The sequence below is a fragment of the Maylandia zebra genome, linkage group LG1 (assembly GCF_041146795.1).
Source record: "Maylandia zebra isolate NMK-2024a linkage group LG1, Mzebra_GT3a, whole genome shotgun sequence".
Lineage (NCBI taxonomy): Eukaryota > Metazoa > Chordata > Actinopteri > Cichliformes > Cichlidae > Maylandia > Maylandia zebra.
The window spans coordinates 21,204,689-21,227,863 of NC_135167.1; the positions used below are offsets into that span (position 1 = coordinate 21,204,689).

Genomic DNA, 23,175 nt, shown 5'->3' on the forward strand with positions numbered 1-23,175 from the left:
GTTTTGTTTTTTCAAAATCTGCTGCTGATAGATTCCTTCTGTGGATGTTCATCTCGAAGTTCATAGCCAATAAGATCGTGTTGTTGACAGAAACCAGGTCGATCCAGGATGAGTTCACAGATCCTTTTAAATAGCTGGATTCATAACCATCTTGCAGTATGTCCCAACTAAAACGTTTCATTATGGAACTTCTTTCACTTTTACATTTGTCAGTGCTTTGCTTTTTAACAGCTGAGTTAGAAGGTGTTGACAGTCCTATCAATCAGTATTGTCGCTTGTGTGAGTTGATGCTTAAAGTATTTTTTGGAGGCCTGTGCAGCCAAGCGAAGCTAAAATACAATGCTGTGGTAGCAATCAGCCTGTAACTGAAAGTGACTACAATAAGTTAAGCAAAAACATTAAATGAAGATAAATGGCTTGTTTCCTGTGCAACTATGAAATGCTTATATTGTCAAACTATGCTATAAAGCAGGAAGTACAGTTTTCATTGGAAAAACAATATGTGACCACGTTGGGTGCAAAAAAGTGACACTAGTAATTTTCTTCTGATTTTATTTGGTATTTGTAAAATTCTGGGCTAATGTAAATGCCAGGATTTAAAACAAGCTGCAGTCTCTGGGGTTGTTGAAGTGCCCTAAACGTAATATCCTTGAATGACCACTTGAGGCTGGTCCAAAGGTGAATCATTTCTTATGGAACCATAAAGACTAGTTTTATAGGAGAAATAAACATGTTTACATGACTCACCTGTTAAATTGTACTAATGCTTATGCAGGTCTTACAGGGTCTGAGTGACCACTCCAGTCACAATAACAGTTTCTTCAAGGCACTTTATATTGTGAGGTAAAGATTCTACAAAAATAGAGGGAAATCAGATGACCCCCTATAAACTAGAGATGGCACGATACCACTTTTTTATGTCCGATACCGATATCATAAATTTGGATATCGGCCGATACCGATATGAATCCGATATAGTGTGTTTTTTAATCAATAAAACTGTTTTTTTTAAATATCTTGCTGCATTTTGTATAAATTCAAATTCAATTTTAAAAATCAAACAAACACTAAAGCTATTTTGTTATACCTGTATGTAAAAAATACACTGCACCCAAAATATTTCATAGTTCAGCAACACTGATCAATCTAATAAACTTAAACCTACTCAATCCTTCCTATTCTGGTATTTTAAAGAGTAAGCAACCTAACCAATACGGTTCTAAAACTCCCAGCAAAAAAAAAAAAAAAAAATAGGGAACCACCCCCCACCTCATGATGCTTAATCAACGTAATCAACTGTAATTTGATGCAGTGTGAAAAAAATGCACAGAAATCCATTATTTTTCAAGAATAATTAAATAGATTCAACATCTTTCTTCAACAGAATTGCAGACTGCACAGATGGTATCTTCCCAAAGGAAAAAGTACTATAGCTTACTAGGGTATATTAGACTTAATAGTTACTATATACAGTAATGGACTTCTATACATTTTACATCAGATTAAAACTTTGGGTGTAAGATTCAGAAAATGATTTATTAAAAGCTAGACATTTTAAATGAGAATAAGAAAGAAAAGTATGTCTTTGTGCCCCCTTTTCCCTGTTCATGCCCTATCGGCCCCCCTGGCTAAACTTTGGTAGATCCGCCCCTGCACAGTTACCAGCCGTCAGCTACGTAGAAAAGGATCCTGGTGTAGAAAGTAATATTAAATAAATTCTAACAACAGATTATCAAGCTTAAACGTGCTGCTGTTGTTCAGCTGCTGGTTTCCTCTTTCTGGCACGAAGTGGGCGATAAATAAACATGAGAGACGGACTCGTGACAGAAAAGCCGATCAGCTGATCATTGATCAGTTTCACGATTGAAGTAGCAGCAGGAGAGGGAGGGAGAGAGAAGAGGCAGTCGCTCCATATATCGGTTGTTAAGCGTAACGCTAGAATGCTTTACAAACATTCAGAGATGAACTTACACATAGGGCTGGGCCATATTATACCGTTCACGGTAATACCGGTATAATGTTAGGCAACGATAGGAAGATGAAATATTGCCATAGAATATGAGTAAAACGCGCATGCGCAGTGCCTTTGTTTTCATACGCACATGGCCGATTGTTGAGTGAAACAGATGAACCAGAATTGGTTTGTAAAAATGGTGCAACTTCAGTGATGTGGAACTGGTTTGGCGTTTGTCCGTCAGATACACGACAAAGCACATTTTTTGCAGAACATGCAAGCGGCCGTCGTTATTGTCGTATTTGTCGGACTAAGATGCTCTTAAATCTGGGAGTAATCTGGGTCCTAAACTCCGTCTCTTCAGGTCAAACGAACACTGCAGCATCACCGAGAGTTAAAAACTGTCTAAATTCTTTCATCTTTAATAAAACGATCAGCATTGCTGCTTTATCAGGTGTAACTATGAAGTTTAACTTCCAGGCATCCATGAAAACAAAATGTATTACATTTAACGGAGTTAGAAGTTAGCAGGAAGCCAGCGGAAGTTAGCAGGAAGCTAGCAGAAGTTAGCTTGCTAGTTTCGCTAGTTACCTAAGCATGATATTGCATGTTCTGACTGAGAGATTTCTGAAAAAAATCAAACGTACAGCTCTGCTATCACTTCCAACATAAATGAAGACAGGAAACTAAACAGCAGTGACGTTTGTAGGGTTACTGAAGTTGGGCTAGCTGATATATAATGACGTGCTACGTGCTCGCTAGCGACACAGCTATGTTAGCATAACATAAACAGTGAAGCTGGAGGACGAACACTAACACTTTTCCACTTATAAAAGTTAACGTGAAGGTTCCTCATGGTTAGAGACAAATGCAATCGCATGGCAGGATGCTGTAAACGGACCAAACGTCAGTCAGGAGACTGAGATAATCCATCCACAATACGAGGTTAGTCATTAATATACTGCAACAACATGGGAATAGAACAGCTGCCAGAGAATTCAACATTAATGAATCAATGGTACAGAAGTGGAGGAAGCAAGAAGAATGAGTTTAATAAAGTTTGATTTATCTGACTGCTTTGTTTCGCTTAATGTGCCTTATAATCCCGTGCACCTTATGGTCCGAAAAATACGTACTGCACACTGCAGTTTAATGTTGCAAAGCACCTCTTTTTAACTTCAGTGGATATTATACATGGTTATGCTCAGGATATGTCAGCCCATTTCTACTGAAAATGCCTTTTGGTTAAACTTTCAGCAAGGAATTTGCATTTGCACTGTTACATTTTTATAAAGCTTTAATGTACATAAAAACCAGCTTCTTGTTTAAGTGAAAATAAATGGAAGGTTGTCTTTTTGCGCTAGTAATGTTGTGGAGTTGTATTTTGTCTCGCATCAATTATATCGTCAGTTATATCGTTATCGCAAATTTTCAAATATATATCGTGATAAATATTTTTGGCCATATCGCCCTGCTCTACTTACACACTTTCTTTACTTCTCTCTGGGATAACTTTCTCGGAGATGAAATGCCGGTTTGGTAGCAAGGCTCCAAATGCTGAACCAGACAACAGATCTCGCACGCCACAGCCGCTCTATCACGTGATGCATACTGCTCCGACGCGCTACGGTTATGAGCCGAGTTATGCCATGTTGCAAGTTTTGTGAGGTGCTTTTTTGATATTTAATGGATCGGATTACATTTTTTATTTCTCTCCGATATCCGATCCAGTAATTTACGTCAGTATCGGACCGATACCGATACTTAATATCAGATTGGTCCATCTCTACTATAAACAAGCACTTTGGCAACAGTGGGAAGATTAAACTCACTTTTAACAGGAAGAAACCTTTAGCAGAACCAGGCTGAAGGAGGGGCAGCCATCTAGCATGACTTGTTGGGAGTGAGGAAGGAAAACAATGGAAGACAGCATGAAATTAATAACTAATAATTAAATGCAGAGTGGTGTGCAAGCACATAGTGAGCGAAGAAGGTGAGTGAACACGAAACATTTGGTGCACTGTGGGAAGCCCCAAGCAGCATTACTGAAGGAGGATTCAGGGTCACCTGATCCAGCCCTAACTATATGCTTTGTCAAAGCGGAAAGCCTAATGGTCTAGACAAAACACTCATCTCTGGTGAATGCAGATGGTGTCTGCATATGAATATAATGCCCACTTCAAAGTTATGCTCAATTAAGTGCATAACCACTTTGAGTAAAACTTGGGTGGTGACACAGATGGCTTGCTGTGTGGTTATTTGTACCAGCAGAAAAGTAGTTAGCTTTCGGTGACAACTTTTCATTCCACCCTCTCCTGCAAATATGGTTACCCCAAAACCCTGGGTGCTCATAGGCAAAATGGCATATTCAAGGCTTTAAAATGGTAGTCTAGCAAACAATGTGGTAGATATGTTGGCTTTAACCATATTTTACGTGCAGTGTGTTTTATTTATTCCGCCTTGTGTGACAGGCAAACAAAAGCTGAAGCGTTCTAATGTCTTTCTGGTCTTTGATCAAATTATTTTAGAGCAATTACTCAAAATAAAACTGATGACATACAAAAAACAAAAGCCCCCCAAAAAGCCAGCAAAGACATAAGAAGTACTCGCTGTTTACTGACACTTCTTGCAGCAGCAGCAACACTCACACAAAGAGACTTCCTGTATCTTTTCTTGGGAGATCCAAGAGTGATCTTAGGTCAACTGTGTTGTACTGTAAATCAACAAAGTGGAAAGTCTGCCAGGACACTTAAGTATCCTCTACCGCCACTTTCTCTTGAATTGAGGACACACCTGCAGAAACAGAGCTGCCTGAGTGATTTCTGCTCTTGCCTTTGCTTCCTTAGGCAGCCACGTGTTTTTACTGTAGACTCCTCCAATGTGTTCTGCATGCTTTTGCTTGTAAGGCCTCTGTGTCTTTTGCTAAAACTTTATTTGATCAGCAGTTTCTTTGGCATCGACCATGTTGAACACAAATTAACTTCTTAGTGTCGGCTCATAGCCATTTCCTTCACCACACAGGGGTGTAAATGGGTCAGTTTAGTACCTCAGATTGTGCCACATAAAGTTAAAAAAAAGTCATCTAATATTTTGAGTTGAACTATCTGACAAAAAACACCCTTTCCACATGCCTCAGGCTTGTCCAGTCTCTACGCCTTGACAGCAGTATCCAACTTGGCACGCATAATTTTCCTTCTACATTCCAAAAGTCAAGTTGAGCTTAGTTATAACTCTTCCATTCTCTTTCTCTGTTAGCCTCTGTCCAGCCCATCTGCTTTTTGTGGGGACACAGACAGCAGCAACAATTTTCCCCTGTGGAATTAGCGCCTGCGTGTGCACAGGCTGTGTGCCGCACATCTACAAACTCATGTAAACAAAGTGCCATAGTAAAATCACATGCTAGGCCTCAATGATAGAAGATGAGAAGATCAGTCTGCAGCTGCAAGGAGCGACCATAAGTGTCTTTAGCCTTAGTCTTTGATTAAACAAAGCTTTGTTGATGTACGCCAGACATGCTTGGATGTTGGATTAGTGTTGAAGCTGATCAATCACTTGGTCTTGTCCAAATTCCTCTGGTTTCCTGTTTTTTGCTGCTATTTTTAGATGTAGTTTTAGTTGTATTTATTTAACTTTATAAAAACTCATTTTCCATTACATCTCCGAGGACAAATTCACATTCCACATTTAATTCACAACATACAGTAAAGTCTTGCTCTGCTGCTTCATCCCACATGTGATTTTTGCAGGACAAAATTTTATTAGTCTCATTTGTAACATAATCTTGACAAATGGGCACATGTGGTCACATCACATTTGGGACCACTTACGCTTGTTATTAAAACTATTATTATCTATAGGGCACGGAAATCTGGAAATGCTGCTTTTTAGGTGAAAAATGTGTAACACACCCAAAGAAAGATTCTAGGTCTGACCAACCGTCTCTGTCGTGGGCAAAAAGATGACAGTCAATAAAATTCTAAAAGATAATTTATTGACAAAAAAATATATCAAGAGATAAAAGATAAAACAGTCCAGTGTCCCATTTATGAATTGTATAAAAAAAAAAAAAAAAAAAAAAACCACACAGTCCCAAGGCCAGAGCCAGCTATGCCACACGGCCAGTTGCACTCCACGTGTTGCCTGTAACAGGGTTAGAAGTTGTCCTTGGAGACCCACCACCCTGCAAGCATATAGCCAGTGGTCACTCCAGCCTCTGCAACTCTGCTGCCTTTAGGCTGTGGCATATAATAGGCCCTGGCCTGCACAGAGAGACAAAACGACACTTTCACTATAGAATTCATAGCACAAAATCCATCCATCCCAAACATATCTGATTTCATCACATTACATACCTGCACAGAGAGACAAAACGACACAGCAGTGTTTGTAGTGTGGGCTATAAGTAGACCAGTGTATCAGTGCAATCAAGTACACCTGCCTCTAATTAGTCCAACCCCATTCCAGCCATTGGCTCACCAAAAATGTGACACACACACACACACACACACACACAAAACCACTCCCAACCCAGTGCAACTTCACACAATAATATGGAGCTGAATTAACACAGGCACATTAGTCTACCATGTTACAAATGGCCTGCAAACTGCAAAAAGCTCCACAAAGATATTCTAAATAGTTGTTACACATATACATTAAAAATAAACAAGCCCAGCACAAAACATGGCTGAACATGGTTTTGCATGCACATCTGTGGATACTTGCTCTTGCTTGTTGTTCACTTAAGTACACTCTGGAGCTGGTGGGGTCCCATGAAAAGGCATCTGTAACTTATCAAGGAAACTAGAGTAAACGAATTATACTCCTCTGAGAACAAACAACAATGTTTTTCTAGAAGGAGACAAATAAAAAGGAGGATTTGGAACTTTTCACGGTATCTTGGTCTGTGATAAAGGTCACGCGAGTGTAAAAGCTTTCTGTAGAACTGGTTTGAATGGAGTATATAGTTCACAAGATGGTAGCAACACCCATATGGAAATAGAAAAGAGCTATAGTAAATGTTTATGTTGTACATGACTTATCTCATGCTATGATTTACTCATATAAGTGTCCCCTTTAGGATTTTCTTAAACTATATGACTATAAAAATGAAGAAATAATTAAAGAAAACATTATGCAGCATGAGAAAAATGTGAAAGGACCTACTCTCATAATAGTGTGAGACAAAGAAATATTATTGGACTTATAAATGATCTTTTTTAGATCAGCTTTCAGTAATGACTCTAAATAGAGAGAAATAGCTACAATAACAATTATCCTCATCTGCCCTCCTCATTCTTCTATTTACGACACTTTTTAGGAGGTTATTTGTGTACTTGCCATTAGTTCCGGGCTGCTCCTTTGTTAGCCTCCTAAAATATTGTGGATAATTATTTAATGGGGCTTATCTTATCGTATCATGTAGCATGTACCAGTTGTTGTAGTTTACACAACCAGTTCTTATAGTGTTAGTGCTAAAGACCAACTGTTTAGGCTTATCTTCATTAGAGATTGTTAAAGCCTTAACCTCATAAGATGGATGTTACATTAAGGATGGACCAGTGGATTGCCTTTACAGTTCCCAGTAGTTTAAAAGGTGTAATCACACAGTTAGATTTGCAGTGTACAGTTCCCAATAGGGTGGGAAGTGGAGTCTGTAGTAAATGTAACCAACCATATGGTGATGTAATTGGGAAGAGCAAAAACAAATTCATAAAAACTCACTGGTTACCACATGGCCATTAGTTGCATGGTACTAAAACTGGGTTGGACCCTTTTTGCCGGAATTCATCATGGAAACATTCCTCGTGGATTTTGATCCGTATTGAAGTGATAGCATCACACAGTTGTTGCAGATTTGTTGGTTGCACATCCTTGATGGGACTCTCCAGTTTCACCACATCCTGTATGCTGTATTGGATTGAGATCTGGTGACTGTGGCGGCCACAGTGAACTCATTGTTAAATGTTCAAGAAACCAGGCTGATGAGCTTTATGATACGGCTGATTATCCTGCTGGAAGTAACCATCAGAAGATGGGTAGATTGTGGACATAAAAGGATAGACAATGGTCAGCAATCGTACTCATGTAGGCTCTGGTTTTTAAATGGTACTCAAGTGGTACTGAGCCAAGTGTGCCAAGAAAATATCCACACCATTACACCACAGATAGATGGTAGGATGGATCCATGCCCTCACGATGTTATCAGCAGAAATCGAGACTCATCAGACCAGGCAATGTTTCCTCCCCCCAATCTTCTCTTGTCCAATTTCGACAAGGCCATGCAAACTCTTGCCTCAGTTTCCTGTTCTTAGCTAACAGGAGTGTTGTTTTCAAAGATGCTCTATGAACACATCACATGATACGTCAGATGATACGGAGGAAATCAGAAATCTCTCTTTGAAAGTCTGCCAATTTAAATTTTGCCATATCAAGGGGAAACCTGATAGAGAAATAAAAAAAAAAAACCACTTTCAATTTCTTTTTGCATTTTAGAATATTGTATTCAAATGCTTTCTTGTGGTGTAGTTTGTTAAACTCCAGATAAAAAAGTGCAAGTACACTCTTGAGGATCAGACGATAGTAGATGTTAGATGTTTTTATTGTGGAAAATGCATAGAGATAATGATGGTGAGGTGAAGTGAGACATTGAATTAACAGCTGCTGTCTTCTGTGTGTTTCTCTCAAATGTCTAGAGAGCATTTTTCAAATTTTGCACAGAGGTTTACTTGGATTCAAGTTCAGTCTGATTGGAATCAGTTGGTCAAAGATCAAGGTCGCTGTGAATTAACAAAAGCCATAGCTCAAGAAGTGATGACATTTGATATGCACAAGGTCAAGGGTCAAATTCACTTGCCTTCATAGCAATCTGCTGCAAAAACACACTCGCCATTATTTAAAGCTGCAGCTCAGGAACACAAGAGGGAATTGTAAAGTGTGCGTGTTAGTCCCCATAGGGAAATAGTTCCTCTGCATTTAACCCATTCACCCAGTGAAGCAGTGGGCAGCCGCCAGTGCAGCGCCCGGGGAGCAGTGTGTAGGGACGGTACCTTGCTCAGGGGTACCTCAGGGTAGCCGTTCAGTGGAGTCGAACCCCCGACCTTCCGATCATGGGGCCACCACTCTACCTACTGAGCTATCCCTGCCCTGAATTTTGACCATATTTCATCTTTGGTCAGACACTGAATTGGTGACGTCTGTTTACCAATTTAATTCTTTTAAAGTCTTTTCTGCATATAAAATATGAGTCTAAGATATGTGGATGCAGCAACTCTACTTGTATTCTTTGTAGTAGAATACAGTTTGTCTGATATATACAAATACCAAGAAACCGGTTTTATAGTATTTAAAAATACTCCAAAGGACACTTGCAGATGTTTGCTTGCGCAAGGCACGCGCTGAACAATTCCAGGTCCAGTGAAGTAGTAGATGAGTGTGAAAGAGAGGAATGACATTTTGAACGAGCTCCTTTCCACAGTCAAAGAATTTTCCATGGCCTTGCCAGGTCGCCCTGACAACACTGGTGACAGCCATAGGCGGCCTGGCCATCTGGAGGCCCCTGATTTTTCCCATTGGACTTGCTGATCTATGGGGCTGCTGTTGAGACCAGCAAAAGTCTTTGGCCCTGTGGGCTGTCCAGCTGAGTTTTTACAAAGTGCAATTAGAAAATCCGTCCTTGTGATGTAATGCATGCTAAATTTGAAGAATTTTAGTAAAGCAAAATATTTTATCACACAGGTTTCCAGTTTATCTGCGGTTGAATGTAGGATAAAGCCTTGTAGCAAGTCTGTCAAGGTCAGAAGTTCAGAGACAATTTTTAATCCCAGTCTGCTTCTTCCTTAGCCTGCCTGAGCTCTTACACTAAGCTACAGGCACACTTCTGTCAGTTCAGGATGTGCCTCCACCCCCCACCCCTATTGCACTTTTTTCCTGAATATAGTCTTAAAAACAATCAGGCTGTATCATCTTGTCCCCCTCTGCAGGTCTTGACAGCCAGAGCTTAGCCCTCATTATCAGCAAGTGCATGTGCAGAGGGCTGCTGACGCTGTGTGTGTCGCTGCACACTGACGTCAGCAGTGCCCCGCTCCTCTACATGCAAATGCCCTTCCTGTCTGGCTGCCATTGATACCGTTTCTCTGCCCTCCCCACGCACTCTTATTAGCATGTTTTTATCAGTTCTAGCACCTCTCGCGCCACACAGCCCAGCTAATATGACACACAGGTGTAACCAGCCGGAGGCCTAATGGCCCGCACAGTTTTATTGACTCCTGTTAGGAAATATTTATGACCTGTGAGAGGAGTTATTTTCACATTTCATGTTATGCCATGTTTATCAGTATTTGCCAGTGTGTTTTGATGTGTGTTCTTATCTGTACAGCTCGCTTTCTAGCCATCTTCAAACATGCAGAGAAGCTCAAAAACTCTGGAGACGTCAGTTGGCAGCTCCCTAGTACAAACTCCATGTGAGAACAATGCAAGATTATCCGGATAATTCACAGCGAGCAAGTGGACGTCATATGTCCTGCATTGCCCGTAGTTGACTGTTAAAAATGCGTGCGTCTGATAATTTCCGTCCTGGAGATAAAATAATCCTCATATAGGCGATATGTTCAGTTGTTAATGTGTCACTGCTCCTACGTAAAAAATGTGTTGATTAATTAAATTAATCAGATAAGCAGGTGGTCTGACATAATCGGCATCATGTCAGAAAAAGTCAAATTAAGCTGCAAGCATGTTTAGTTTAGTTTGATTCAAATCTAGCTTTTAATTAGTTTGAGTAAAAACAAAACAAAACTCTACCACAATGTGAAAAACTGTCATAGCACGTTTAAGTATAAGTTGTATCAAAATGTACTTAAAATTAGAAGGGAAAGTTGCATATTACCTATATTAACTATGTTTATTATCGGTGTATTACTGTTTCATAAGGATAAACATGTACGTGTTATATCCATGCTGCACAATACTTTTGACGAGTATAGCTGCAATGCTTGCACGATGGTGAAAGAGGTGAATGGCATTTCACTTGTGTTTTGCTGTGCCTGTGCGGCTGCTTGCGTAAAGGTGTCTACGTGTGCTGAATTGTGCTTCTTTCCCCATGCTATGATTTCGTGACGTCGCTGGAGACAATATTTCGTGCTCATTGAAAGATTTTTATCGCGTCACGTGCACAAGGAGCACGTGCCTCTTGACACAAGCTTTACCGGTTGTGGCGCTAGCAGTGATTCATCCAGCTATTCCTGTTTCTGAGCTTAGCGAGAATCACGGAGGAGCCCGTGCTCTTGTGCGTTATGCGCTCAGGTAAGGCAGAGGAGAAGGAGAGAAGTGAAGAGACTAGTGTAACTGTGAGGTTTTGGCAGCTTTTGTACACATGTTTTTTTTTTTTTTTTGTCTCTCTCTCTGTAGGTCTCAGCCCTTTACTCTCCATCCCGGCTTTAATGGCATCCGCTCCTTCAGCTTTTACCCATCTCCCTCTCTGTTTCGGCCCTTCTATTTCTCTCTGTAAACAAGCAGAAGGCCAACAACTCTGTCCTCAGGCTGTCTCCCGCCATCTCGTTGCCATGGTGTATGGAGCATTGTTTGCTGGCCTCTATGTCGGGTTGCCATGGCAGGGCTTATTTGCCATATTAAATGTTTGGCAGCACTGTACAGATGCTGATGACAAACACCCATCATCCCACTTTGATCAGTGAAACAGTCCGTGATTAGAGGAGATGGCATGGATCTACTGATCTATTTATCAAGCTTAGTAATAGATTACTGTATGGACATAATCAACAAATGATGCTGCAGCTGGTAAAAAATATAGTGTAAAATAGCTAGTTTTGGCATTTAAGTGCCAAAACGCAAACTTTTTGCTTTTCAGTGTTCCTCTGCTCAGTCCCGTGTAACAGTAATATTTCAGAATGATAAAAATTTGCTTTTGATTTTGCTGATTGTGACCTAATTATGTCTGATGGTATCATGGCTGCATGCGTGTTTACATGATCAGATGAGACTTGTGCTGCTTCTGTGTGAGGCATACTCCCCTGCGGTTCTCCCTCTTGTGGAGCGGGGTGAGACTGCATGCTGGTGCTGCAAAAGAAATGTTTAATGTCTGGATTTTTACACATGAAAGTTCACTTTTTGGCACACATTTATCCAGTTCGTAAGCTTCACGTTGTGATTTGTTATGCTACCCAGAAATGCATATGCATATATTTTATAAAGTGCATGGCTGAAATGTTAGGAAAACAGAAAATGTGCAAGAGGATAACTAAATTCAAATACTTACAAATTGCTACATTTGTATATGCTGTCATAAAGCTTTAGGCTATTTCTGAAACATACTGTTAAACAACTTGCACAGCACTTTGACTGTGCAGCTCTGTAATATGTGAGAGCTCCTTTGTAGTTACCAACAGATAGCGCTTCTAATTGACGTAGTTGAGGCTTGATAAGATCTCATAGCTCTATTGTAGACGCACCTTGGTGGTTTTCGTGGTTTGCTTTTCTGCTTTTGCTTTCAGTGAGAGGCCTCTGTCTGCCGTCACTCAGGCAGACTGCATTAGCATACCTGTAGTAAAATTTGTATTTTGTGGCACGGGGAATCCCTAATGTAATCTGCGACTACACTGTTGTGTTTAAACTTTAGATAACATGAAGAACAGACGAGCAGAAGCTGTCTGTTTGTGGCCCACCGGCGCCTGCTCTATAAGGTCATAAAGCATTGTGCTCAAAGTGGAGCATAGGTCAGAGCCCGAGCTCCATCTGTGTAGATACATTTCATATTCTCTTTTATAAATAAACACACAACATACAAAGATGACATTTGACTGACGTTTCCTTTGTTTCTTCTTTTCAGATGATCTTATGGGACTGGGATCTGAAACACTGGTACAAACCACAGTATCAGGTCAGTGCTGTGCTTTGTTTAGCTCGCATGTTTATGAGGGTTTAAGGTTGTGGGTAATTCAGGAAACACACTGCCTATATAGTTTCTTTTAGATAGTCAGTCTGTAGTCCACCCACAGAGAGTAATTCAGGTTTAGTGCGTTAAGTTAAAACACGCATTTTGTTCCTACAGCAACCTTTTCGTCAGGTTTTGCTCTTGTGTCTCACAAACAACAGCATTTCATATGAAATCTGCTCTAAAAAAAAGAAGGGATAAAACCCTGTAACAGATTGCGCTCACAATTTTGGGGATTTCACTTTAGACAATAGCATGTCACTTCAATAATCCAAATTTCTGGTCTAGACAGTGTGTTTTCATCCACGTACACTATTTTTATTATCTTGCTGTGCAAAAGGCTAGAGGAAGAGAAGAGGGATAAGGAGACAAGAAAATAGAAATCATGTGGAAGAAGAAGTTGGAAACAATACATAGTGTTTAGAAACAATTAGGGAACACTTAAATTACACATCAGATCTGCAGTTCTGTGAAAAACTAAGTACACCCTTAGTCCATCCATAGGAACTAAGAGGGTAAGTAGCAGTCAGGTGCTGCTTATCAAATGTACTTGATTAAATGTAAACGCAAGTGTGAGCGGCACCAGAAACGCAGAAGTTTCTAGAAGAAGTTAGTTTCTAGTCTGGAGCATTCAAGTGTGTGTTACAAAATGCCACAAGATTTCCAGGAGTGGACATCCCAGGAAATTCAACCCAAGGTCAGAGCGTGAAATGCTTGAAGAAACTGCAAAAAACCCAGTAGCTACATCTCAGACTTAACAGGCCACAGTTAGCATGTTAAATGCTAAAGTTCAAAAAGACTGAACAAGTACGGCTTCGTTGGAAGGGTTGCAAGAACAAAGCATCTTCTCTCTAAGAAGAAAATTGCTTAGGTTTGCAAAACTGCATCCGAACAAACCACAGATGAGACCGAGGTAGAGATGTTTGGCTGTAATACATTTCACCACATCTGGGGAAAACCAAACACAAACACATCAACACAAACACTACACAAGCAACTGTCAAGCATGGTGGTGGAGGGTTGATGATTTAGCAGCCACATTATTATGGCACCTTGCAGTTATTGGGTTGACAATGAATTATCAGTGAATGTGAGACCATTTAACTGAGAGCTAAAGCTCAGCCTAAAATAGGCCAAACAGCAGAACAATAATCCCAAACAGAGCAGCAGCAGAATGGCTGAAGAGACAAGCATCAAGGTGTCCAAAATCAACCTGGTTGAAACGGTGTGACTTTGAAGGAGCTGTGGGTGCACAAATGCCCAAAATTCATTGAACTGAAGCAATGCTGTAAAGGAAGTGGGTAAAAAAAACAATGATGTAAGAGATGGATAAAGTCATAAAGAAAACGATAACTTCAAGTTATTGCTGTTAAAAGTAGACCTACGAGTGGCTGAGTCATGGGTTGTTAGTTTTTTACAGTGATGAATAGAGTCCTGTGAAAACGTTATCTTTATCTATCACGTGACTGTATATAAAGTTGATGTACATTGTGCAATTTACACAAAGACATAACAGTCAGTGGAAACCAAAATCGTCAAGGACCGGATTCAGAATCATTTAAAATGCCTTCTTCATGTTTTTGCACAGTTTATGTGTAATTTATGGGAAAGTGGAATTTATAAAAGAGAGCGTGAAGAAATAAAGAACGCGATTATAAACCTCATACTATTCCTGGCCACCTATCTGCCATAAACCAGTACTCACACTCCAGCAGGAGTCTACTAGACACCACAAACCATAAACTTTTAACTGTCATTTTATGTCTGCCTTTGCAGCTCTGCTCCCTAACCTGTGCAGTGAATGTGCATTTACAACAGGGTGCAGTGAGCGGCAACGGTGTGGACCTTTCAGTCATCAACGAGGCCAGGAATCTGGTGTCAGACCTGCTCATGGACTCGTCGCTGCCTCCACACACTATCTCAGTTCTGCGCAGCATCTCCAGCCTCATGGGGACGTTTTCAGGCTCATGCCGCCCCAGGGTCAACCCTTTTACCCCCTTTCCAGGTTTCTACTCCTGCGATGAGGTGGAGGACTCTGTAGAGAGGAGTGATAGGAAACCTATTAAGGTGGGAACAAGTGTTACTACTGCACAAAACTAGTCCCTTATCAGTTATTAATAGTTTTAACCAGCACTGGTTTGTGATGGGAAATAGTTCTGAAGCCATAAAACTGATTACTAGTTTCAAATAGTCAGCCAAGTTAACTTATGATGTTAATGTTACTGTATAAAACATATATTTATCACTGGATCTTTCTTCACCAATCAGGGTTTGAACAGCAGAAACAGCCTCCCCACCCCTCAGCCAAGGCGTAGCTCCACCTCATCTGCATCCTCCACACTCCCTTCTCTTGACTGCGCCTCTTTACGGTGGGAACGTAACAACGGCAAGAGACCCCACCCTGACCTCAACTTGATCAGGTACTCATCACAAACTCAGCCGTCTACCTTACCACCTCGCAGAAACACAAGAGTATCTGTAGAGCTGCTAGCGCACGTTATTTATCTCTTACTTGAATCTCTCCTGTTTTGGAGCAGATAAAATTGCTTTTCTTGCAGGATCTAACGTGTTCCTTTTATTGCCAGAAAGTCATAATGAAAGTTATCATGAAAAGTAAGTGCAGTGATAGTTTTACCCAAATGTAAATAAATCACTGTACTTTTAGTACAGTTGTCACTTCTTTAACTAAGGCTACCTCGATGAACCAAGGACTAGCAAATCTATTCTTTGATGCACAATCAAGAAATGGACTTATTAATTATAGCATAACACTTCAGTGTTAAAAATGGGTTTAGAAGCTTTAAATAAATTCATTTCAAAATTGGTTTGAATTACCATAGTGACGGTGGGGTGCAGTGCCTGTTACCGTGTGTCTCCACTGGATGGCAGGAGAGGATTGGCTATGTTGGCACCTTTTTTTGTCTTTGTTTCTGTAGTGTAACGTGATTGGCTTGCCAGAGTAGCCTTGAACTGTTGTTCTTTGTCTGGATAATGCATAACATCTGATAAAAAGAAACCCTTTTTATATTTTCTTGATAAATCCCGTGTTTAATATATGTGTTTTTGTCCTGCAGCTCAGGTTTGTCCAATGGGCCTAATGCAAACCTGCTCACCATTCCCAAGCAGAGATCTTCCTCTGTCACCCTCACATACCATGCGGGGCCCAGGAGAGCAGGTGAGACTTAAATATAAAGCTCCTCGGACTCACTGCACGTCTGTTTATTACTCATGTTTGACTCTGTTTTTGTCTTTTCCTGCACTCCCTTTATTCTCTCTAGGCACATCACCGAGCCTGAGCCCCGTCACCTCTCCAAGCCACAGTCCTCCCACTGTAGGCACAGGTTCTTCATCATCCCTTGTTCCTCGATTGCCTGTGGAGTTCCCAGACACGGCTGACTTCTTGACGAAGCCTAGTGTAAATCTGAACCTGCATAAACCCTTGGGCTACACAGTAAACTCCCCTGATTTCCGTAGCTCCGCCTTACCTCTCTGCACCAGGTGAGACCTGCAGAACTGAAGAGACACGCCACACTGTCATCTTTTATCCAGTCTATCAGCGATTGCCGTTAAGATATATGATGGATTGCATTTGGTTATGTCTGTGATTATTAGCTGTGGTCGTCAGATGCTCAAGGGCAACAGTGATACAGGGGAATCCCATCAACCGTACACCACTGAGGCTCAGCGGAGACGCTCAGGTACATATAGTTAGATGTTATGGAACAATGGCACAGTTTCGAGTCTTAGGGTTGAAAATATAAAACTTCTATAAGCTGCGTAAGGTGCTAATGTTTTTCTCTGCATGTGATGCATTACTGGGTGGTTTTACATTGTGTTTTTATACATAGCAGGGGAAGGACCAGAGTTCATAGGAGAACCTCTGATCAGGGAGGAGAGTTCGGAGATGGATGTGTCTGAAGATGGGTGCCCAGACGATGGGGGGAACCAGAGGCTGACAGAGGAGGAGAAGGAGAAGAGCACGAGCACAGACCAGCAGACTCAGGAATCAGAGGTGAGCTTAATCAGAGGGCTTTTACTCACAGTGTGATTATCGACCGGAGAACAACCTGTGAAAAAAACATAAGTGCACTGTTCCCGTAGAAGTTAAGAGGGTGATTAGCAGCCAGATACTGCTAATCAAATGCACTTGAAGAACTGATCATCAACAAGTGTGAGACGTTTGGGGAGTTTTTTGGTCTGGAGCAGTCAGACCAAAAAACTGGTCTTATTGCTCAGGCTTTCGAGGATCAGATATCTCAGCAAATTCCTCCCAAGGTCAGACCATGCAATGCCCAAAGAAGCTGTAAAAAGCCTTCAATGACAACTTCCTGGGAGTTTATCGGAGATACGAAGCAAGGTGTTTAGCACCGTTTTAATACGCCATGCGAGGTCCTGCTATCAGCAGAAGGGTACATTAGCGGTGACCAGCAAACAAAATATTTGCAAATCTCTGATCAAACTGTCAGCAGGCTAGCTGCAGAATCAGAAGGAAAATACTGCATTGTTTTGTTGTTTGTTTGTCTATAGTGAGCCTAATGATCTTGTGTCATCAGGATGAACAGGAGTTTATGCTAGATCCTATGCTTGAGGAACACGAGACCCTCATGGAGAGGATGAACACCTGGAACTTCCAGATTTTTGACCTGGTGGACAAAACAGGAGGGAAGACCGGAAGGATCCTAAGCTATGTTAGTAACAACTCCAAACCCAATATGTACATATCTGATAAGCAGTTCTACTAGTAGCATATAATGACCATTGTTTTCCCTGTTGGATAGACTTTAAACCTTTTAGTCTGAAGTGAATATGTCCAGTTTTTTCGTAAACTTTGATTACCAGAATTAGCAGAGGTGCCCCAGAGGCACAGCTTCATACATTTTCAGCAGTCTAGTGGAGCCTGGATGCTCCGGTACCTCCTCCCTAAGTTATGACTGATTATGATTATGAGTATGATTCAGTTTGAGCCAACTGTGGACTTTATTACTTGTGGAATCTACTTTGTTTTACTGTAGCACTAAACTGATGTGATGTCGCTGGCTTTCCTGTTTTCGGATGGGTGTTTTAGTAAAGTTGCCTTTTCTTTCCCCAGGTGACATACACCCTTTTCCAGGATATGTGTCTCTTTGAGATCTTCAAGATCCCTGTGAGGGAGTTCATGACATACTTCTGTGCTCTGGAAAATGGATACAGAGACATTCCTTGTGAGTGTTGCGCTGTGCAGTGTTTAAGACTTAAAAAAAAATCTTATACATGGTTATGTTTATTTTTGCAATAATCAAGCACAATAATTTTTAAGTTAAACTGTTATGGTTAAAAACACACAGATCATAATCGGGTACATGCTACTGATGTGCTGCACGCTGTTTGGTACCTGACCACTCGACCAATCCCTGGGTTCCAGCAGATCCACAGTGAGCATGTGACTGGGAGTGACACAGGTAAACAACAGTTTGTACTATTACATTATAATCTTATAAATCACTTTTCTCATGCATACCAGTTTCCTCCACTGGAAATACTGCCATTTGGTTTAGACAGAGGGAGGCACCGGGGTAGAGTGTGCAGGTGACAGGACACAGGGCCTGGATTTGCGCTCAGTCGGATATTATCTGACCTTTGTACTAATAGGTCTCGGGGTAAAGTCAGCGATTGATCTGCCTGAATTGAACATTTACATTCATTTACATTCACTCCGTGCCTTGAAAAGTTCAGGGCCGTAGTGCATGTGCGAAAGCTGCTCTAGACAATGCTGTTTGCAGTCCAAACACATGGTCGCACAACATTGACTCCCAGTGATTCCCTCACACTGTAAAAAAATTTAAAATGTCATTAACATGCGGAAACACTTTGGTCTTCTAAGTTTCATTTTTTTCTGTTCTGGTAAAAAAAAATACAGCCAACTAAACATAATTAGCCTTGTTGTGTTAACTTAGCTAAAGTGTGCATGCTTTGGAAGTGCCCGCACTGTTACTGCTGCTTGATGCTTTTAAGAGTTTCTTCCTCACGGGTTGGTTTAAAGAAAGCAGATGGTTTGGCTCAAATGGCAGAGATTCCCAGGCTCGTTTCTGCAGATGATATTTAAGCTCTATTAGAAATTATCTGAGGCTTATCCACTGACGTGCACCCACTGCTGCCAGAGCAGCTGTCATTTGATAAGGAGAGGGGGAGTGAGAAAATGGAAGTGATCTGGGAAATGAAATCTAAAACAGCGAATACGCTGGCATAGAACGCTGTGTGTGTGTGTGTGTGTGTGTGTGTGTGTGTGTGTGTGCATGTAGGTGTATGGAGACCTTTACATTAGCTCCAGTTTAGTTTTGCTTAATTACAAAAGAGCTAAAAGTGTAATCTGTCTGATTTTTTTTATTGCTGAGACTCATCAGTCTTGTTTGTTATGTTCCAGATTCAGACAGTGGAATCTCTCCAGGCAGGATATCCTACGCCTCGTCCAAGAGCTCCTCAATTTCAGATGACAGCTATGGCTGCCTGTCCTGGAACATCCCTGCCCTGGAGCTCATGGCCCTTTATGTAGCAGCTGCAATGCACGACTATGACCACCCTGGTCGCACAAATGCCTTTCTAGTAGCCACTAATGCACCTCAGGTAGCGTACAGTTTCTGCTTGTACTTCAGAGGGTTGCAGACATAACAGAAACAGAGGATAACAATATGAATTCAAAATATGGGTTAAGGCAAAGTGCCATTTTCATGGATTGCTAAAAATGGAGTGGTGAAGACAGAGTATACAAAATGTTGTTATTAGTTATACTTACTCAGCTTACACCCCTATTTAGGCGGATAAATCACTTAGTATTTGTCCTGCGCTTTGTTTGCTAGTACAGCAGTGTTAGATATGGTGTCTCACACTCAGAGTTGGTGGCCAGTCTATATAGTCCTCTAGGCTTCCTGTGGAAATTAACAGTATCTTCCATAAAACAAAGTACAAAATACATTTATGTCAAAGTCTGCAGGGTGAATTACTCACTGGCTGTTGATGGTCATTGCCTGAAAGGCGCTGGAACCTGTTTTCCCTGAAGACCAACAGCCCAAGAGCAAATATCAACACTTGGCCTGAGACAAGCCTCGTGTACATACAGAAACTCACATGGCTGTCTGTGCAGCATTGATTGGGCTTCCCTGAAGTGTCACCCGACGGATATTGTGTGGCTTTACTTTTACATTCCTCCGATTCCACCCCAAGGAATGCTTACTGCCACTGGACATAAGATGTATGATTTATTATATTAACATTACTAGCAATATAGTAACATCAGATACATTAGGTTCCTACACTAGAGATAGCATTACAGCTAATGCAGCAATGTAAGCATAATGTTAAATTTTAACTTGCATGCACCTCGGTATCAGATTGCCTCACGTGATATTTTTTGTGGTTTGTCTTTATGTAGTTAGTGTCCGGTTTTTCAGTTAATCTTTAACTTTTCTTTACATCACCGCTGCGTGACACACGAGCCACACTTGTGCTTGTCTGACAGGCTATTTTACGCTGAGGTGTTATTTGATTTCCTGAGACTTCCTTAGTTATCTCTACAAATGAAGATCATGTGCAAGATTAGCTTGTCACCACATGGCCAGTTAATGCTCCCTCATTGGTGGTGAGTTATGTAAATGAGCGATGAAACAGTTAACCACTTGCCCCAGTTTAAATATTGTATTTTGACGACATGTCCAGCGATAGCGCTCACTCTGTCTGGGTTTCGTGCTAGGAAAGTGAGTTAAAAGAAAAGGAGAAAAGAACCTTGGACCTATTGATTGCTAACGATGTTGACGACCACTATGTCTGTTGAAAGGATCTTAAGTATTTTGTGGTATCAAATGTTTTAACATTTGTTATCATTTGATACCTTTCAACCAGTAGATGTTTTCAGCTGTGTCTGCGCCTTTGCTTGTCACAGTAAAAGTTTTACATACTAAGATTGATCTAAGATGAAAATGACATATTACACTGTCTCATTATTTACTTAACAGACACTAGGCTAAAATGCAGAACCAGAATGTGAAAACCTAAGGTGACCCCACGATTCAGTAGCTGATAGAACCACCTCTGAATCATTGAATTTTGTCTCTTCTTTGCAGCATTGTGTCAGTTCATTGAGGTTTGCATTCATTTATGCACAGCTCTCTCAAAGGTCCTGCCACTGCATTTCAGTCAGGTTGATTCTAGACGTTGACTGCTCCATTAAACGCCTTGATTCTTTTCTTTTTCTTGCTCGTAACATTGTCCTGCTGCATGATCCGGTTTAGGCCAGGTTTTAGCTGCTTGAGAATGATGGCCTCACATTTGCCTCTACAATACTTTGTTATACGGACGACTTTATGGACGATTCATTGACTGCCAAGTGCACAAGTACTGTGGCTGCAGAACAAGGCAAAATGATCACTTCTCCATCACCTGACTTGACAGTTTGTCGACAGTTTGATGCAATAGGTGAATCTACTAAGAGTCTGGATTAGTTTGAATAACAATGACCTTTGACCTTGAGATCTAAGGACTTTGTTATTAAACAGTGAACACTATAACTCAAGAACGATCACCCGGGATTTAAAAATCAATACCTTTGCGATTTTATACACAATACAAGTTATGCAGCTCATACGCACAACACGAGCAACCCTATTATTAACCTTTTAGAACTTTTTAGGAATCATTTTAGTGTGCCACTTTGACACCTTGTGCTTTTGTCCTCCTGGGCGCTGTAGGCTGTGCTGTACAATGACCGCTCAGTGCTGGAGAACCACCATGCAGCATCTGCCTGGAGCCTCTACCTTTCCCAACCTGAGTTCAACTTCCTCGTCAACCTGGATCACATGGAATTCAAGCGTTTTCGTTTCCTCGTCATCGAGGCTATACTGGCCACAGACCTCAAGAAGCACTTTGATTTCCTGGCTGAATTCAATTCCAAGGTCTGAGATGAATTATTTTGAACAGACAGCTTACAAAAAGTATAATTTTCTGCAAAACATTGATTTAAGCATTGAGAGGTTGTTAAGTTAAAAAAAAAATCAGTTGAGCAATACATGGCATAATGAGTCTACGATACAAGTTGTACTAAGGCATCCATCTTTGTAAACAGGTGAACGATGTGAACAGTCCAGGAATTGATTGGACCAACGAGAACGATAGACTGCTGGTGTGCCAGGTGTGCATAAAGTTGGCAGATATCAATGGACCAGCCAAAGTCCGTGACTTGCACCTCAAATGGACAGAAGGAATCGTCAATGAGTTCTACGAACAGGTACAGACTGCGTGCTAATGCTGCAGAGAGTTTTTAGTTATCATAGATCATAGATTTTTATCTCTGTATTAAACTTTAAGCATTTCCTTCTAGAAGATTTGAACTTTTTTGTAAAATGAGAGTGCACCCTCTTGTAAAACTGATCCTGAAACCAGGAAAGAAGAAATATCAAGAAATATCAACACTCAAAAAACCTTTCAAATTTGTGTCAAATCTGCTTTTGTGTGCGCATGGTCATACGAGGAAAAAAGTCAGAGCTGCGCAACGCTTTCTGTTCCTCTGATTGTGATATAGTTTGTATCAAATATCAAATCTCATCTCTAAATGTCTGTAATCTGCGGTTTTAATCTGCAGGGAGATGAAGAATCCAGGTTGGGATTACCCATCAGCCCCTTCATGGACCGCTCCTCCCCTCAGTTGGCCAAGCTGCAGGAGTCCTTCATCACACACATTGTAGGACCGCTTTGTAACTCCTACGATGCTGCTGGCTTACTTCCTGGCCACTGGATCACTGAAGAGGGGTCGGATGATGATGACGAAGAGGGCCAGGTGGACATCGAAACAGACGAAGATGAAGATGAGGAAGATGAGCTAGAAGAAGAGCTGGCACCAAGTAAGATGTGGTACCCACAAATTTTAAATAAAGCCACTTCAGGTGTCGTTATGAGACAGGTATTCTTAGTATTTTGGGTTTTGTGGTCATGTGACTGTTAACGGCATGACATTGACTCGTCTGACATTTTGATATTTACCTCTCCCTGTTTTTAAGCTAATTGGTTAATTTAGTGTAACAGTCTAAAGTATTTAGCACTTTTGTACTATTTTGTACTCCTTGTGCAGCTTTGAGAAAACCTCAGTAAAAGTTATATCAAAGTGACTGTGTCGAGAATAGCACGCTATAACTCCTGGTACCGATTTGTTTGATAGTTTTCCTGAAATTCGCATAGAACTGTGTCCAAAAAAACCCCCTCCACATTGAAGAACAATCAACTCATTCAGTCTCCGTTGTCACTTTGTTAT

General features: G+C 40.9%; 1 protein-coding gene across 2 annotated transcripts in view; it reads left to right on the plus strand.

Moving 5' to 3' along the window:
• Positions 1-23,175, plus strand: part of pde3b (phosphodiesterase 3B) — a 47,770-nt gene that overhangs the window by 20,591 nt on the left and 4,004 nt on the right. The window contains exons 2-15 of one of the 2 annotated variants that reach the window (XM_004543188.3): positions 12,798-12,848; positions 14,721-14,969; positions 15,171-15,322; positions 15,977-16,077; positions 16,181-16,400; positions 16,515-16,600; positions 16,751-16,914; positions 17,456-17,590; positions 17,992-18,103; positions 18,227-18,340; positions 19,303-19,502; positions 21,620-21,823; positions 21,994-22,155; positions 22,510-22,768. In XM_004543188.3, coding sequence (XP_004543245.1) covers positions 12,798-12,848; positions 14,721-14,969; positions 15,171-15,322; positions 15,977-16,077; positions 16,181-16,400; positions 16,515-16,600; positions 16,751-16,914; positions 17,456-17,590; positions 17,992-18,103; positions 18,227-18,340; positions 19,303-19,502; positions 21,620-21,823; positions 21,994-22,155; positions 22,510-22,768 — 2,209 coding nt within the window. The remainder of the gene's footprint in view (positions 1-12,797; positions 12,849-14,720; positions 14,970-15,170; positions 15,323-15,976; positions 16,078-16,180; positions 16,401-16,514; positions 16,601-16,750; positions 16,915-17,455; positions 17,591-17,991; positions 18,104-18,226; positions 18,341-19,302; positions 19,503-21,619; positions 21,824-21,993; positions 22,156-22,509; positions 22,769-23,175) is intronic. The other variant, XM_004543189.3, reaches the window with a different exon arrangement.